General features: G+C 39.7%; 1 protein-coding gene across 4 annotated transcripts in view; it reads left to right on the top strand.

Moving 5' to 3' along the window:
- The window catches only part of LOC126484113 (cilia- and flagella-associated protein 91-like), a 347,241-nt gene that overhangs the window by 234,044 nt on the left and 94,202 nt on the right, over positions 1-18,995 (top strand). For all 4 annotated transcript variants that reach the window (XM_050107494.1, XM_050107492.1, XM_050107493.1 and 1 more), the window contains one exon: positions 13,736-13,884. In XM_050107494.1, coding sequence (XP_049963451.1) covers positions 13,736-13,884 — 149 coding nt within the window. The remainder of the gene's footprint in view (positions 1-13,735; positions 13,885-18,995) is intronic.

The following is an 18,995-nucleotide window of genomic DNA, read 5'->3' as shown; positions in this document are numbered from 1 at the left end:
CATACTTTCCATTTTCTGGTTAAGTTTTATATCCTGTAGGAAGTCATCTTTCATCTTTTTGGGACCACTCTGAGGAGGCTTTAGATATACTTTTGGAAGTTAACAGTCAAGAGTATTGGGGGAAGCTGTTAGTTGATATGAAGGTGATCCCAAAAGTAAGGTCTCCAATAAATAATAAAAAAGAACAGAAATTTTATTTACTGTAAATTGTACATAGTTTTGAAGCTCGAACACTTTTCCATTTTTCCACATAATCACCATTTCGATCAATGAATTTTTGTAAATGCTGTAGCAGTTTTTGTATGCCTATGTCATACCAGCCTGCTCTGCCATGCTATTGAAGAAGCATTGGACCTCATCTTTCACCTTGTTGTCATCACTGAAGCACCTTGGTAGTCATTGGGCACAATCCAGACTATAGGGTGGATGGGTGATGACGTCCCATCCAAACTGTTGCAGAAGATCCACAGTTTGATGGGTGGTGCGGGGGTGAGTTTTGTCATGGAGAAGGCTTATGCGCTTGCTCAGCAATCCTCTTCTTTGGTTCTGAATCACCCATCTGAGTTTTTTTTAGTGTCTGACAATACCTGTTGTCATTTATTGTTGTCCCAGAAACCATGAAGTTGACCAAAAATACCCCTTTCAATCCAAAAACACAGTAGCCCTGAATTTACCGGCAGACTGCGTTCTTTTAAATTTTCATGGCTTTAGTGAACCAGAATGCTGCCACTCACATGACTGTTGTTTGGTCTCAGGTGAGAAGTGGAAAGTCATGACTATGGAATCCTATGGCAGGGAATTTCAATGCATGGCTGTTTGTGATCTTCTGTCAGCATTCTTGTGACCTATCTTGCGCACACCTTCCAAAATTTCAACACTTCAGTCAAAGTCCGGTGACTGGTGCTCTGAGAAACCTCAGGAGCAACATTGCAGAGCTCATCAAGAGTGATCCACTGATCTTGAAGCGCAAAGTGTTTAACCTCTGCAATTGTCTCTTCAGGACTTTGTGGTCTCCCACTTCTTTCCTCATCATGAATTTCAGTACGACCACCTACAAACTCTCTACAATGCTTGTGGACATCTTTGACATCTGAACATAACTCTCCACACACTTCCCTCAATTGTTGATCGGTTTACTGCCTTTGCACTCAAAACTGAATAACTGCACAAACTTTGCACCTGTTTGGTAGTGGTTAATGGGAGCTCCATTACAAATTGGCTGCCAAGCCAAGACTGAAAGCTCCAGCAGGTATGCGGTGGTTTCTGTAGAGAGTGGAGAGAGCATGGAAAGAAACAGTGAGGCCAACAGCCAGCTCTTAGGCCACAGCACTTTGGAGACCTTACTTTTGGGATTACCCTCATAGATCACATACTGAATCCCAAGAGTTACCAGAAAGTAACATTGACTCAACATATTTTCTAAATTTTTTAATACAGTGTTTCAACATGTTTGATACTATCCATTTTCTTTAAAGTTTTTATGGTTCAAATGGCTCTGAGCACTACGGGACTTAACAGCTGTGGTCATCAGTCCCCTAGAACTTAGAACTACTTAAACCTAACTAACCTAAGGACATCACACACATCCATGCCCGAGGCAGGATTCGAACATGCGACCGTAGCAGTCGCACGGTTCTGGACTGCGCGTCTAGAACCGCGAGACCACCGCGGCCAGCAAAGTTTTTATGTCTTGTATGACATTATCTATTATATAAAACATCCTGGCAGATTAAACTGTGTGCCGGACCGAGACTCAAGCTCAGGACCTTTGCCTTTTGCGGGCAAGTGCTCTACCATAGGTTCGCAGAAGAGCTTCTGTGAAGTTTGGAAGGTACGAGATGAGGTACTGGCAGGACTGGGGCTGTGAAGGCATGTTGTGAGTCATGCTTGGGTAGCTCAGATGGTAGAGCACTTGCTTGCGAAAGGCAAAGGTCCCAAGTTTGAATCTTGGTCCACCACACAGGTTTAATCTGCCAGGAAGTTTCATATCAGTGCACACTCTGCTCCAGAGTGAAAATCTTATTCTGGATCTATTATATATTTTGAATCACACTCCTTCTCTCTCAGGGGAGCATCATGTGCCTCTTTGGAAAGCATCCTTAGCATTGAGATAGAAGCTGGTAGATGAGAGATCATACTTTGAGCCCCAAAGGCTACCAGATAGAACATTGGCTCCTGCCAGCATCACATCTACCACTTTGCTGCCACAACAACATTGTTCTGTGGATCAGTATCTACAAATCAAATCTTGGATTTTTCTGAGCTTTATATTACTTACATTCAACAAGATGCTAATGGACCACTTCTATCCTGTGTTAGTGTCAATATATTATTATGGAAGAGAGGAAAAAAGACAGAGAAATCATCACAGTGATAGTCCATCATGCTCTTGTTACTCTTTTCTAATGGGCAAAATCTCCTGCAGTGTAGAAAACTCTTAATAGTATGAAACATGTCACTTCATTGTATACAAACATAAGATTTAACATTAAAATGTTCAATAATCATTCCGGCATGTAATGCATGAGATAAGTAGACATAGTATGTGTTAAAACTTAGTATATTGGTCTGTTTATATGTGTGTTGAACTGCCACTGATGAGTGCTAGGAAGCAATGGTGTAGAAATTTTGAGACTTAGCGCAGTACAAGGGTAAAGCAGTATGCAAGGGTCACTTTGAAAAGGACAAGACTTGATACCAACATACCATATGATCTATTATTGCAAGTTTCCACAATGATTCACTGTTAGACATGGTGTAAGTGACTCTGTTGACTTGTCCTATGTGGTATTCAGTTGCTGTCAGCAAAAATGTTGAAATGGAAACATTTATGTGCAATGATTTCATGAAGTTTCATAGTGGGCAGGAGTGTGAACCATTTTCTTAAGCCACTTTATTTAGCATATGGATATTACTCTCCTTCAGTGAGCATTGTGTTTCATAGACATAGCAATTTCAGACATGAAGAAAATTTTCATAGCGCCGAAAATTAGTCTGACCCCTACCCCTCCTCCCCAAACAGTCATTAGCAATAACATACATTTCTTGTTGAGATAATGATTATAGAATGATCCTGTCAATACATTTAGTATTCTCTTGGGACTCATGCAGAAATTAATCCACAGATCTTACACAGGTGTTCTCATTTACTTATTTTATTTATATATTTATTCTCAGTAGACAAATATACAGATATGTTTTGGAGTATGGATATATTTTACACTTCCCTCATCACTTTGCAGCAACAATTACAAATAATAAACATAAAAAATATATAGCTTGATTACTGGTACACATGAATAATATCTGTACAATTTAAAGTATTCTAGTCCTCTGAAAGAAATCCTTAATCCTACAAAAACATTTATTGGTAAGAAACTCCTTTAAGGCCATTTCAAAGCAAGTTACACCTGATATTTTCAGTGTTTTTGGAAGTTTGTTAAAAAATTTGATTGCATGTTAAAGGGATTGTTGTCTGTACTTTATGTATTATATCTTTCCAGGTCATAATCATAGTCCCTTCTAGTATTGTAAATGAGCACATCTCTATTTAGACTATTGTGCTGCCTGTATTTTAAAATTTGTTGAACAGTTTTATAAGCATATAGTGATGACAGTGTTAGTAGATTCTTGCTTTTGAAAATCCCTTTGCAAAAGGCATTATACCTAAGCATACATGCTTGACAGCAGCACACCTCCATACTTCAGTTCCATATGTGAGGTATGAAAATGCTAAAATGTAGCGAATATTACTCATTTGCTCAAAATGAAATACTAATGACATTGTCCTCATTGCATAAATTTATTTTTTTCTCAGTAATGTTTCCCACTTTTTGTGTGACTTGTATGATCTGGTATCTGTCTTGTAGGTTTGACAGTTAGAGACTTTTAGCTATTCCTCTGATACCATAAATTTTCAGTTTATCGACTAGCAGCTTACAGCATACTGCACCAAATGCACATGATACATTCAGGAACAAATATGCCACCCTTTCTTTCTTATCTAATTTCATAAATATTGTATGTACTAGGTCACATACGGCAGATGATGAGTAGCCTTTCCTAAAATCATGTTGGGTTTCTCATAACACTTTTTCCTTGGCAATAAATTTTTCTAATCTTAGTGCAAAAATTTTTCCTAATATGTTGCTTAGGGCCAGAATTAAGCTGGTGGGTCAGTAGTGTTTTACTTTGTGGTTACTACCTTTTTTGTGTATTGGCTGGACTATTGTATATTTAATTCAGATGAAGATACATCATATTCAAACTTTCATTGAAGTAGTGGGCCAGAACAGGAATGAATGAATGCATGTTTTTAAGATAATGGAGGAAATTTCATCCAGTCTAGTAGAGACTTTGTTTTGCATTTTATTTATAATTCTCTCTATTTCAGTTGTAACTTTTTCATACATGTACACTGATTTTCTTTATCTCAGCAGCAGAGTTCACATGTATGCTATCTGAGATAATAAAGCAGGTAAAGCATGCCAAGTAGGTCTGCCGTCTGTGTATACCACACCATCTAATCTAGGGAGGAAGGCTCACTGTGTCACATTTGACAGTCTATTGTGGTGTGCAGGATACCTTTCATTCTTGCTAAGTTACAGAGTCACATGATTACAATGATTACACCAAATGCTAATACAGACAGAACACAACTGAGACCATAAGCATCTAGGACAGAAGCACAACCAAAGCTACATAATCAAAGACACAGATAATGTGGAAAACAACCTGTACTATGCAACACTCCCTCTGTTGTTTTCTGATATTAAATAAACAATTGATAACAATTTTCAATCAGTTTAAAACTTTTCATTTGAATGTGACTTTTTGAACTTGCCTGATAGTTAAGGACAGGAAAAAAAATTGATTTTATATCCAATTTCTGTTTTATTTTTTCAGCTATCAGTGTTACTTTTAGGCATCATTTACAGCCACCTTGTTTCTCTTTTCAGTTATTTGTTTTTGTACTGTTTAACCACTTTTCAGTGTTATAGTGAAAATGAAACTGTACCTGTCATTTACATTGTATTTATTACAACATACACATCATATTTATTTACGTTACACTGACCTGAGGAGGAAAAAGGGAAAAACATTTAGGTTGTACTTGATAATCAAAGAAAATGCAAGTAGTATTGTCATTATTTCTAGGTTACCTTCCAAGGCATTGTACTGCCAATCTTGTCAGTCTGTCAGGACTTCACTGTAGTTGGAAAATAGCCTCTTATTTGTCTACATTGGGATGGCTGCACCCAAATAGTTTTCAGTGCCACAGCTACAAACTACTGATTATTGACTCCTGTTTCCTGCAGATACTTGACTATGTCAATATTTCATGAATGTGTGGACACATGCTTCTCAGCAAAATAGTGAAGAGATTTATAACCCCTTCAGAGTATCTGCACTGATGAGGCCAATCATTCCAATTACAGATTGCATGATCCTTGGCATGTCTACATTACTATGGATCAAGTTTATTGTCCTTGGGTTATAACATGAATTCTGAAGATGCAACCTAGTGCTCTTCAGTGCCTCATTAACTTCTGCATAAAGTACTTACTTATTTGTCCTTTTAAAATCTTATTTATTTCATCACTAAAAATTTCTTTGCCCATAATACTGCAACATTCTTCAGGCTGTTTTAATTTTATATAAGCAGAGTATAATATTTTGAAGTCTCTAAGAAACTAATCATATTAAGTCACATGCATGTTCTTTGATCACCCAATAGCAACCTGACATAACTCAAAGCCTGCATTAAACAGCTCAAACTCTGCAAGAAGTCAGTCATTTCTTCAAAATATTCTGCCATATAAGTGGCTGTGGAGAGCCATGAGTTCCAGCGTGTTTAAGGGGACACAGTCACGAACAGGCTCAAAAAAATCAAATTTTTTTTTAGTCTTAATCTATGCTCCAATTATTTGGCTACAAAATGCCGTTTGTTTCATACAAATCTGATTATTAGATTTGGAGTTATTAATTTGTTTGTGAAGCACGGTAACTAGCGCCACGTCCATTTTTGCTGTGTCTTGCGCAGTAGTCAGCATTGACTGTAGTACAACAATCATTTATGTTCCACGGATATAAATACTCTTTATTTGCGTTGCAAGAGACAATTGTTATTCTGATGTTTGCCAGACTGTTTGCATTGTCGACTATTGTTTGTCAGTTTCTTCATCCTAGTTGTTTACCTTTTGGTGATACAAATGTAATGATTTTGTGAAATGTTGTAACACAGTGGGTGGAATAAGGAAGTTTGGATATAAGCCTAAGTTTCATGGAAATAAAAATGTAAAAATAAACTGTGAAACTGCTAGTTTTGAACAGAGGGCAGAAAATAATATTGAAAGTGAAGTCAGTGCGAGTGTCAGTGCTTCAAGCAAGAAGCTTCTAGGTGCTGCCGGTTTTCCAAGTGCCTCTCAAATGCATGACAATGCACTATGTGGTGTGAACAGTGTTTCTGTTGTTACTGACACAAACATTCTGATCTCCATGAGGTTATTACATGAACTTATCGAAAAACACACAAATTGTAAAAACTGTGGTGGAAACGTTACTTTGCACAAAGATGTAGTGAAAACCAAGGGAATTGTTTGTAATTTAGTTTTGACATGTTTGGAATGTAGCTGTACTGCCAATACAATGTCATCCCATGTAACAAGAAGCAGATTGTATGAAAACAATATAAGATTAGTGTATGCACTTAGATCTATTGGAAAAGGGCGAAGTGCAGGTGCTGTTCTTTGTGCAGTGATGAACATTCCTCCACCTCCAAGAAAGTTTGATGTTTACAACAAGACTATTGGTGCAGTTGTAGCTGAGGTAAGTGAATCTACAATGTTGAAAGCAACCAAAGAAGCAGTTCAGTTGAATGATACGAAATCTGACCCAAGGCAAATTTCTGCTGGTTTTGATGGCAGTTGGCAGAAACGTGGGCATACATCCCCAAATGGCATTGTGTCAGCAACTTCTTTTGATACTGGAAAGGTTCTGGATATTGAAATTATTACTAAGTTCTGTGACATCTGTAGCAAAAATCCCACTATACAACATGTGTGCAAAAAGGACTATGATGGTTCTAGTGGAGGCATGGAAGTGGCTGGTGTTGCTAACATTTTCAAAAGGTCTGTGCAGTCAAGAGGTATCCTCTATGCAGACTATCTTGGGGACGGGGACAGTAAGGCTTATCAGAAAGTGGTAGAAGATAAACCTTATGGGCCTAGAGTCAAAATTAATAAACTGGAATGTATAGGACATGTACAGAAAAGACTGGGATCATGACTTCTAAAGATATGTAAGGAAAAAAAGTTAGGTGGTAAAGGGGCCTGACAAAGGCTGAAATAGACAGGATCCAGACTTATTATGGTATGGCCATTAGAAATAACTGCAACAATGTAGAAGCAATGAGGAGAGCCATCTGGGCTGTATTCTTTCATAAAATTTCAACAGATGAGGAACCACAACATAACCTTTGCCCATGGGGACCTGACAGCTGGTGCAAATTCAACAACCCAGCTACATCTTCCAGCTATAAGCACAAACATTCAATTCCATAAAAAATCCTGCTAGCTGTGAAACCCATTTTCAGAGACCTTAGCCAACAAGAGCTCTTGAAAAAGTGTCTCCATGGAAAAACTTTCATTTGGGTTTTGTCATTTGGACAAGGCTACCAAAAACTGTTTTCGTAAGAAAAGAAACACTAAAATTTGGTGTTCTTGATGCAGTGATGTGCTTCAATGCTGGTGTGTCAAAGAAGACTGATGTATTAAGACTCTTGGGAACAAAGGATGGTATCAATACTGAAAGGGGACTGAAAAAGATTGACATGGACCGTATCCGTTATGCTGATATTTCTGCAGGCAATGCTACCAAGGAGGCCAGGATAACCAGAAGATCAAAGAAAAGAAGAAAAGAAGAGAAAGATCAAGAAGCTGAGCCACAGTATAGCCCTGGAATGTTTTAAAAGTGTGTCTGTATGACATTGTACATTACTTGCTTGCATGTAAAACTTTAATACCATTTTTCTCAAAACTACATTTTTTGACCTTCTGGTACACTTTTCTCAAAAACTATGACTGCTACAGACATCAGACTTACAGTATCTCTTGTTAATACAACGATGATTACGTAGATAAAAAAATAGACCAGTGGTGATAAAAAGAACAGATTTACAAGTTCCAAGGTGTTTAGAAAAGTTTTATTTTTTTGTCTTATAGAACAAAAAAATTATTACTCATGAAATATATAAAATACATTAACCATTTTTATGTGATTTGAGAATGATGTTTCAGCTGTACACTGTAAAAGTTTCAGGTCTTTATCTCCATTAGTTACTTCAGAAAGTGTACCTAACGTTTGCTCGTTTTAGCATTGATTCCTTATGGGAGTTCCCTCGCGACTGTGTCCCCTTAAACTGGTTGGGGGAAACCATTGCATCTCTATTTTGTTTTTCCTTCAGATACTGCAGATACCTCTTTCTGGTATTCAAGAAAGCAGTCTTAAATTGCCTATTATAGTGTTCAACTAAGTTACTTCATTAAATGTTTTCAGTGAGAGTCAGTTTAAATGCCCAGCACTGAACATGGTTTGAAAGATCACATATAAGTGTTTTCACTACTGCTTCCATATTAGTGCACTGTATATTGCATTTCCACTCAGTAATGCTCATCAGCATGTGTAAACTCTACAAGGCATGCCAATACTACCTGCACAACGTACCTCCTCCCACTGATCATCTTCTCCTCCTCTCTCTCTATGCATATCTTCATCCTCTTCTCTCTTTCCATCCCTTCTTTGTCCAGCTCTTCTGGCCCCCCCCCCCCTCCCTCGCACACTCCAGCCCCCACCCCCTGCTCTCATTCTACCATCTTAGCCTTCTTCACACTCACTGTCTCCATCTCCTCCTCCTCTTCTTTTCTCTGTCATCCATGATCCTCCTCCTCTCTCACTACCCTTCCCCCCCCCCCCCCCCACCTTCCCCAGCCATGTCCATCTCCATGTGTAGTCCCTGCAAGATTCATACATACTATAAAAATGGATATATGTATGTGTGTGTGTGTGTGTGTGTCATGCGCACCTCCTAATTGAGTGGACTGATTCAGCTAGACTTGGTACATATATCCCTTAATGTCAGGCTACAATCACTGTTGGTGATAAAAAACACCTACCTATCGTAGTTCAGGAGCTCTGATACACTGTGTGAATAAAAGTAGCCAGACACCTGGCTGAAAATGACTTACAAGTTCGTGGCGCTCTCCATCGGTAATGCGGGAATTCAATTTGCTGTTGGCCCACCCTTAACCTTGATGACAGCTTCCACTCTCGCAGGCATACGTTCAGTCTAGTGCTGGAAGGCTTTTTGGGGAATGGCAGCCCATTCTTCACAGAGCGCAACACTGAGGAGAAGTATCAATGTCAGTCAGTGAGGCCTGGCATGAAGTTGGTGCTCCAAAACATCCCAAAGGTGTTATAGAGGATTCAGGGATGTTATTGTTGTGTAACCACTCCACCACAGGCCATTATGAACAGGTGCTCGATCATGTTGAAAAATGCAGTCACCATCTCCTGAATTGCTCTTCAACAGTGGGAAGCAAGGAGGTGCTTAAAACATCAATGTAGGCCTATGCCGTGATACTGCCACACAAAATAACAAGTGATGTAAGCCCTCTCCGTGAAAAACATGACCACACCGTAACACCATGACCTCCAAATTTTATTGTTGGCACTACACATGCTGGCAAATGACGTTCGCCAGGCATTCACCATACCCACAGCCTGCCATCGTATTGCCACATTGTGTACCGTGATTTGTCACTCCACTCAATGTTTTTCCACTGTTCAATTGTCCAATGTTTACACTCCTTACACCAAGCGAGGCGTCATTTGGCATTTACCGGTGTGATGTGTGGCTTATGAGCAGCCAGTCAACCATGAAATCCATGTTTTCTCACCTCCCGCCTAACTGTCATAGTACTTGCAGTGGATCCTGATGCAGTTTGGAATTCCTGTGTGATGATCTGGATAGATGTCTGCCTATTACACATTACGACCCTCTTCAACTGTCAGCGGTCTCTGTCAGTCAACAGCTAAAGTCAGCCTGTGCGCTTTTGTGCTGTACGTGTCCCTTCACATTTCCACTTCACTATCACATCAGAAACAGTGGACCTAAGGATGTTTAGGAGTGTGGAAATCTCTCATACAGACATATGATAGTGACACCCAATCACCTGACCATGTTCAAAGTCCATGAGTTCCACAGAGTGCCCCATTCGACTCTCTCACGATGTCTAATGACTACTGGGGTCACCGATATGGGTACCTGGCAGTAGGTGCCAGCACAATGCACCTAATATGAAAAACATATGTTTTTTTTGGGGTGTCTGGATACTTTTGATCACATAGTCTATAATAAACAATAAAATGAGTGAAAAACTGCTGCTTTATGTGTGACATGCTACTAACTTTATTTGCTATAAATTTCACAGAGAGTATCCACATAGGATGCTAAATGCACATAAAAACTGTATCATGGTACCACACATAGCTCAGGAGATATGATGCTTTGTGCTTGATAGTTAAATTTGTTACTTCTTTGCTACTAAGTATTCACAACATATTTTGCAGACAGTATCCACATATGATGCTGAATGTACATAAAAAAAGTATGTCATTGAATAACACTTAGATCAGGAGACGCGACATTATAGACACCGACATGTGTGAAAAGCTGCCACATCATGGACGATGTTTAAATTTATTACTTCTTTGTTCCTAACTCTATTTGCAACATATTTTGCAGGCAGTACTCATACACTGAAGAGCCAAAGTAACTGGTACAACTGCCTAAAATCGTGTAGGTCCCCCGCGAGAATACAGAAGTGCCACAACACGACATGATATGCACTCGACTAATGTCTGAAGTAGTGCTGGAGGGAATTGACACCATGAATCTGGCAGGTCTGTCCATAAATCTGTAAGAGTATGAGGGGGTGGCAGCACATTGAACAGCACATTGCAAGGCATCTCAGATATGCCCAATAATGTTCACCTCTGGGGAGTTTGGTGGCCAGCAGAAGTGTTTAAACTCAGAAGAGTGTTCTGGAGCCACTCTGTAGCAATTCTGGACATGTGGGGTGTCTCATTGTCCTGCTGGAATTGCGTAAGTCCATCAGAATGCGTACTGGACATGAGTGGATGCAGGTGACCACACAGGATGCTTACGTATGTGTCACCTGTCATAGTCTTATCTAGATGTATCAGGGGTCCCAAATCACTCCAGCTGCGCATTCCCCACACCATTACAGAGCCTCCATAAGCTTGAACAGTCCCCTGGTGACACGCATGATTCATGGATTCATGAGGTTGTCTACATACCTGTGCACATCCATCCACTCGATACAATTTGAAACGAGACTCGTCCGACCAGGCAACATGTTTCCAGTCACCAAAAATCCAGTGTCAGTGTTGACAGGCCCAGGCAAGGTGTAAAGCTTTGTGTTGTACATTCATCAAGGGTACATGAGTGGGCCTTTGGCTCCAAAAGCCCATATCGATGATGTTTTGTTGAATGGTTTACATGCTGACACTTGTTGATGGTGCAGCAATTTATGTAAAGGCTACACTTCAGCCACATTGAACGATTCTCTTCAGCCATCGTTGGTTCCTTTCTTTCAGGATCTTTCTCCAGCTGCGGCAATGTTGGAGATTTGATGTTTTGTTGGATTCCTGATATTCACGTTGCACTTGTGTAATGGTTATACAGGAAAATCCCCACTTCATCGCTACCTCGGAGATGCTGTGTCCTATCGCCCATGTGCTAACTGTAACACCACATTCAAACTCACATAAATGTTGACAACCTGTCATTGTAGCAGCAGTAACCAATCTAACAACTGCGCCAGACACTTGTTGTCTTATGTAGGTGTTGCCTACTGCAACGCCATAATCTGCCTGCTTACATATCTCTGTATCTGAATACATTTGCCTATACCAGTTTCTTTGGTGCTTCAGTGTATATGCAGCTGACTGTACCTATACAAATATATCATTGTCCAGTACATAGATCAAGTGATGCAATGTCATAAACATTGAAATGCATGAAAAAATACTGTATCGTGTATGAAGTTTTAATACATTTTTTCTTTACTGATAATACACTCCTATAGTAGAGTCAACTTAAGGAAATCGCTGACACCTACAGGCCTTTCAACAGCTTTCAACTGCAAAGCACAAATGGCTGTAGGGGAAAACAACAGCCATTCATAGAGCTATGAAGAGGCATTGCCGTAGAGGCCTTTACAAAATCACATTGTAGACACGTGAAGCAGCTACATTCAGCATACAAAAATATTAGGTTTCTTAATTTGAATACTGTACTTACAAATTTGTGTATTATACATAATTCTTTATATGCCTGTTTCATAATTTGAAAGGTGCTCCCACGAATACATGGAAATGAAATTATTTCAACATTATAAAAACAATTCTTTTTATTTACTAATAGAAAACTGGCAAAAAGAATAGCCAAGAAATGCCAGTTTTTTCTGGCTAGTAGATTGTTAAAGCAGGCCGATAATGTAAGGGGTAATCAAATGAAAATGAGACAGATGGAAAAAGTAAGTAAACTGTTTATTATTTCACAAGTAATCATCACACCTATTAATATTTTATCCCAATGTGAGACGAGATGGTCAATGTCTTCATGTAGAAATATGTGCGGTTGCCTACAGAACCATGATTGCAGCCAGGTGTGCACCTCTTCATCCTAAGCAAATCAGTGGCCACCTCCAAAAATATGTAAATTGCATGGGGAGAGATCATGACTGCACAACATAACTTCTGCAGCATAATCAAACCAGTCTTAGCATCAGTGGGCCTGCCCACGTGCTGCCAAGGTTGTTTTGAGTTTTGGAGATAACCTTCATGTGATTGACATCATGTCATAGCCGTGGTAAATGGGAAAATTATTTATGCAGTGGAACATGATTTGTTCCTGCACCCATTCTTTGTTGTCAGAGCAGCAGCAACTTGCAACAGATTTATGAATCATGACGTTTACTCTTTATTTGTGCTACAGGAGCACAGGATTACATATGAAACTTCATATGTTGATACAAACGGAATGCAACTGAGACAATGTGTGTCTAGACCAGGAGCATTACCAAAAATATATAATCAAAGATAACACATATACACATAAAAGGACAATCAAAGATAATCAGCACAATGGGCTACACTACGCAATAAAGAGAAATTAATAATGGGAGTGAGCTGCCAAAACATCCTGCCAGCTGTCAGTGTAGTATTATTTCTTGAAGTTTGTGTAACTGTTAAGGGTAAGATACCCATCAGATAGGGGCTTCTAAGACTAACTGTCATCTTGTTTCTGTACAAGAGGAATGGATATGACACTGGTATTCAGCTCCTCCCACATTCTGTCATCAATATTATATAATACATTTTACTTGAAGTCACTTTGAACACTAAGCCAATAGTATTATGGCAAAGCACATACATTTTGAGTAGAAAAGGCGCCATTATAAAATGTGGATGAAAGCCTTTTCAGTTAGGTGGCTCAGCAGTAAAACAGAGTCTCTGAGCCAACAGTCAACCAGTATCTAGTTCCTTTTTTCGTCCACTGCAGCTTTCATGTGCTAACTAAAACTATTATGTTGTATATGAGGAAAGGCAAAAAGAGTGATGATTCTTATGAGGTTTATCTTCTTTTCAGCTGATGAAAGTAAGCCAAGATACAGTGGACACGTATTTGGAGGACATTATATTAGAATCAATGGATTGGATGCCAAAATCACAAGCTCGAGAATACATCAAGGAAGTTGCCAAGAAAATTGATCGAGCAGCTGAAGAAGCACATGTTAGGTATCTACATTGGCCTCTCATTCCAGATTCATTTAAAATTATAAGCAGTTATGTGTAGATAGCACATTTTCGTGTTTTACATTGCTTTTTTTCTGTATTTATAATATTTTGATCAATACTTCAGGTGGAAGTAAACATGCGTAAAGTGTCCAGGAACTTACATTTTTGAGCTTGCAAAAATTTCATTACTTTGATTACCAAAGCAACATAATTTTTCATCCCGATAGACAAGACCAAGTCAAGATTACAGTTTTAAATAACATCTGAAATAAGACAAAATGTGAAACATATAGAAATTACAGTAATGAATATTGTAATCAATATTTCTAATTTCAGTAACAGCAGGTGCTACCAAAGTTTCTGGCAGCACGTCAAACTTAAGATAATCCATCATATTGTTTTCATTCTCCAAAAAAAATTTTCATTAGCACACTACATTGAAAACTGGCACTGGTGTACCTTAGGTATGTGGCACCCCTGGCAAGAATTTAAAATGGCGCCCTCTAAAGATCTCCCCAGGAAGCAAAGAATGCACCCCCTTATTAATACAGAGAGATTGATATTTTCCCTTGTCCCAAGAAAATGTGAAGGCGTTTCTTGGAAAATATATATATGAAGTATTGTTAATTTACAGAAATTTAATATAGAATGAAACTAATTTACAGCCCAGAATCAAAGGTGTTATGAAGGAATAAGAAACAGAAACACACATTTAAATACAAAAACTCATTATATTTTACAAAGTCTATTTCAAAATACATTGAGTTGCTAGGAATACCTATATCAAATTTAACTTAACGCTGTTACTAAGCTCAGTTAATCTACTTAAATGCTACTTTCCTGGCTTTGATTTTTGCAAAATTATCAATTAATTCCTCTAAGTTAAGTTTCGCTACCTCTTCATGTTCAGTTGATAAAATGGCTAAATTTTACAAACGCTCCTGTCCCATGGATGAGCTTAAATAATTCGTGATGAGCTTTATTTTACTGAAGCTTTGCTCACAAGAGGCCACCATAACAGGAAGTGTTAAGTAATTCTAAGAGCTATTTGGATATTCAGATATATATCTAAAGCTCTTGAATCTTTTTAAGAATTTCAAGTGGTGTTGCTTTTTCAACATCGTTACTCAGTTCTTTAGCTTGCATTCGAAAAATTTCCAATTCTTGTGACAGCTCAACTACATCTACATCATGTGAAATTTAATCCCAAAATCTGCAGCATGTTTAAGAAGAACATCAATTGGCTCTTTTTTTAAAGCTTCTTCCATTAGAAAATAAAATTCTGAAGATATTGAAGCCATTGCCTCATACCTCTTAGTAAGCTATGTTATGATTTGATCATAAGCCAAATTTATGTCCCTCTGAAACACCTGTTTTCAGTTGAGATAGTAATCATGCATTTGTTTGTTTGAATCTGAAAGACGTTGGTTTATGATCTTTCGTCTTTTTTCAGCAAAATTATCATCGATACCGATTTCTTGTGCTTGCTTTGTTGCACAGTCGATTGCTGTACCAATACCTTCATCTCGGATTTCCTGAATCATATTTGACCATCCCTTTATTATTTTGCTAGCCTTGTTGACTGCAACAGTCTCTTTCTGAAGTGACTTGCTGATTTTATCAATCGAGACTAGAATCCTTTCCCACAGATGCAAAAGACATAGGAATTTGAAGTCGATTTGCTTTATGAGTCCCTGAGCCCCCACTGATGTTTCCAGGTTCCATTTGTCTTGGTTCATATCAGCTATTTCCTCCAGACTTGCATACAGTTTGTTCAGTGTTCTGTTTAAAGTGGTGACTGCTCTTCATTTGGTTGATCACCTAGTGTCACAATGACCCTTCAACATAATGTCGAAGTTACTTAACACAGCTTGCCACCTTCCTGTAGAGCCACTGAAGAAAGTAAATATCTTTTGAACTGTTCCAAAAAAAGTAATCATTAGAGGTGATACAGTGGCAGCACGCGATCCGATAAGGTTTAAACTATGTGCAGCACATGGTACAAACCGAGGACTATCATTTTGTTTGATGATCTGAGCTTGCACACTGATATATTTTTCAGCGATATTGCTGCCATTATCATAACCCTGACCTCTGCAATTATCAATACTTAGCCCATCTTCTTTAAGTTTTTTAAGAATGTCAGCTGAAATGCCTTCACCTGTTTTTTCATTAGTGTTGATAAAGTCAATGAAACTTTCTTTAACTTGACACTTCCCATCTGACAAGTCAACAAATCTAATAACTTGGCTCATTTGCTCAATGTGAGCACTGTCTGGTGTGCAGTCAAAGATGATCGAAAAGTATTTTCCATTTTTTATTTGATTCAAGATTTTCTGCCTCACATTGCTTCCAATTAAAGTTATGAGCTCATTTTGGACTTTAGGGGAAAAGTAACTGAGTGCCTTTTTATTTGATTTTTATGTATGCCATATGTTCTGCTAATTTAGGATGATAGTGACTTATTAGTTCTAATGTGATTTTAAAAAATCTACTACTTGACTCACCAATGATTTCTTTCTTTGCTGTTCCTTAAAGTGGTAGCTTTTATTCTTAGCACAAAATATAATTACATCTATGACTACTTTCAGTATGTTCCTCCACTTCTCTACCTCCTTCTGAATACTTTCTTGAATTTCATCATCTACAGTTTTCATTTGTTTTAGTCGGTTTTGCAAATCTTTCCACTGCATGCAACACAACCTGTGGCTGGACGAGTTTTCGTGATTGTAAATGAGAGTCATTGAAGCCTTTATTAAAATCTGAAAATGAAGATAACTTTCCACGATGATCCTTCCCAAACAGGAGACAGGGAAAACAAAATAGAGAATCTTCCGACTGGCTATAAAGTAACCATTGTCTTCACACACATTCGCCATTTGTGAGCTTTTTGTAAAACCACTTGCCATCGAAATGTCTATCTCCATCTGACACGGGAAACTTGATGGTTGCTACATCAACTATTTGAGGGCCACGTTCAACCAGCACAATTCAAATACTATCAGTAATCAATGGATAGCTTGGCGATTTTTTTGGATCATTAAAAACTTTTTCACCTATTTCTGGTGAACAGTCTTCTTGTAGTTGAGGTAAGTCATGACAACCAACTGCTGATCCTTCCTCATCTAAAGAACTACATGTGGAAGATTCGTACTCTTCATAGTTGTTTTCTGAAACTGGTGGTGCTATATGATGGGAAGTTGATGGTTGTGGTTGGTTGTCATCATTTGTATGTGGATGTGTTTCTGTATCATCAGATTCAAAATTGGCATTACTCTCGTCTTGATCTGTTGCAGTGTTACTGCTGTCCACCTTCTTTTTGGGTTTTAGCCAATTTTTCAAGTCTCCTGAAAGGAGAACTGCAGTTATTTTCTTTTCTTTTCTTAGTTTTTTAAATGCACTTACTGATAGTTTTTTAGGTCCCATCTACACTCCTGGAAATTGAAATAAGAACACCATGAATTCATTTTCCCAGGAAGGGGAAACTTTATTGACACATTCCTGGAGTCAGATACATCACATGATCACGCTGACAGAACCACAAGCACATAGACACAGGCAACAGAGCATGCACAATGTCGGCACTAGTACAGTGTATATCCACCTTTCGCAGCAATGCAGGCTGCTATTCTCCCATGGAGACGATCGTAGAGATGCTGGATGTAGTCCTGTGGAACGGCTTGCCATGCCATTTCCACCTGGCGCCTCAGTTGGACCAGCGTTCGTGCTGGACGTGCAGACCGCGTGAGACGACGCTTCATCCAGTCCCAAACATGCTCAATGGGGGACAGATCTGGAGATCTTGCTGGCCAGGGTAGTTGACGTACACCTTCTAGAGCACGTTGGGTGGCACGGGATACATGCGGACGTGCATTGTCCTGTTGGAACAGCAAGTTCCCTTGCCGGTCTAGGAATGGTAGAACGATGGGTTCGATGACGGTTTGGATGTACCGTGCACTATTCAGTGTCCCCTCGATGATCACCAGTGGTGTAGGCCTGTGTAGGAGATCGCTCCCCAGACCATGATGCCGGGTGTTGGCCCTGTGTGCCTCGGTCGTATGCAGTCCTGATTGTGGCGCTCACCTGCACGGCGCCAGACACGCATACGAGCATCATTGGCACCAAGGCAGAAGCGACTCTCATCGCTGAAGACGACACGTCTGCATTCGTCCCTCCATTCACGCCTGTCGCGACACCACTGGAGGCGGGCTGCACGATGTTGGGGCGTGAGCGGAAGACGGCCTAACGGTGTGCGGGACCGTAGCCCAGCTTCATGGAGACGGTTGCGAATGGTCCTCGCCGATACCCCAGGAGCAACAGTGTCCCTAATTTGCTGGGAAGTGGCGGTGTGGTCCCCTACGGCACTGCGTAGGATCCTACGGTCTTGGCGTGCATCCGTGCGTCGCTGCGGTCCGGTCCCAGGTCGACGGGCACGTGCACCTTCCGCCGACCACTGGCGACAACATCGATGTACTGTGGAGACCTCACGCCCCACGTGTTGAGCAATTCGGTGGTACGTCCACCCGGCCTCCCGCATGCCCACTATACGCCCTCGCTCAAAGTCCGTCAACTGCACATACGGTTCACGTCCACGCTGTCGCGGCATGCTACCAGTGTTAAAGACTGCGATGGAGCTCCGTATGCCACGGCAAACTGGCTGACACTGACGGCGGCGGTGCACAAATGCTGCGCAGCTAGCGCCATTCGACGGCCAACACCGCGGTTCCTGGTGTGTCCGCTGTGCCGTGCGTGTGATCATTGCTTGTACAGCCCTCTCGCAGTGTCCGGAGCAAGTATGGTGGGTCTGACACACCGGTGTCAATGTGTTCTTTTTTCCATTTCCAGGAGTGTATTTGCTGTATGAAAGGAAATGTTTTAACCGGGAATGAAATATAAATGAAAATAAAATGAACCTATACACATAATAATAACAATAACATATGAATAATTTATAATGAGCCACACACAAAGGAACCCTCTGGGCTCAAGTACCACCAATTGGCTCAAGTACTCTCCCCAGGTCAGGCCAAATCTAGATGAGATAATCAGACTTGTCATGTCAAAACTTGCCTTGATTTCTGCCACTTGTAGTTGATGTCACTTAAACCCAC

Source organism: Schistocerca serialis, chromosome 6, assembly GCF_023864345.2.
Source record: "Schistocerca serialis cubense isolate TAMUIC-IGC-003099 chromosome 6, iqSchSeri2.2, whole genome shotgun sequence".
NCBI lineage: Eukaryota > Metazoa > Arthropoda > Insecta > Orthoptera > Acrididae > Schistocerca > Schistocerca serialis.
The sequence above is the reverse complement of the archived record's forward strand: the minus strand, read 5'-3'. Positions and strand labels throughout refer to the sequence as shown.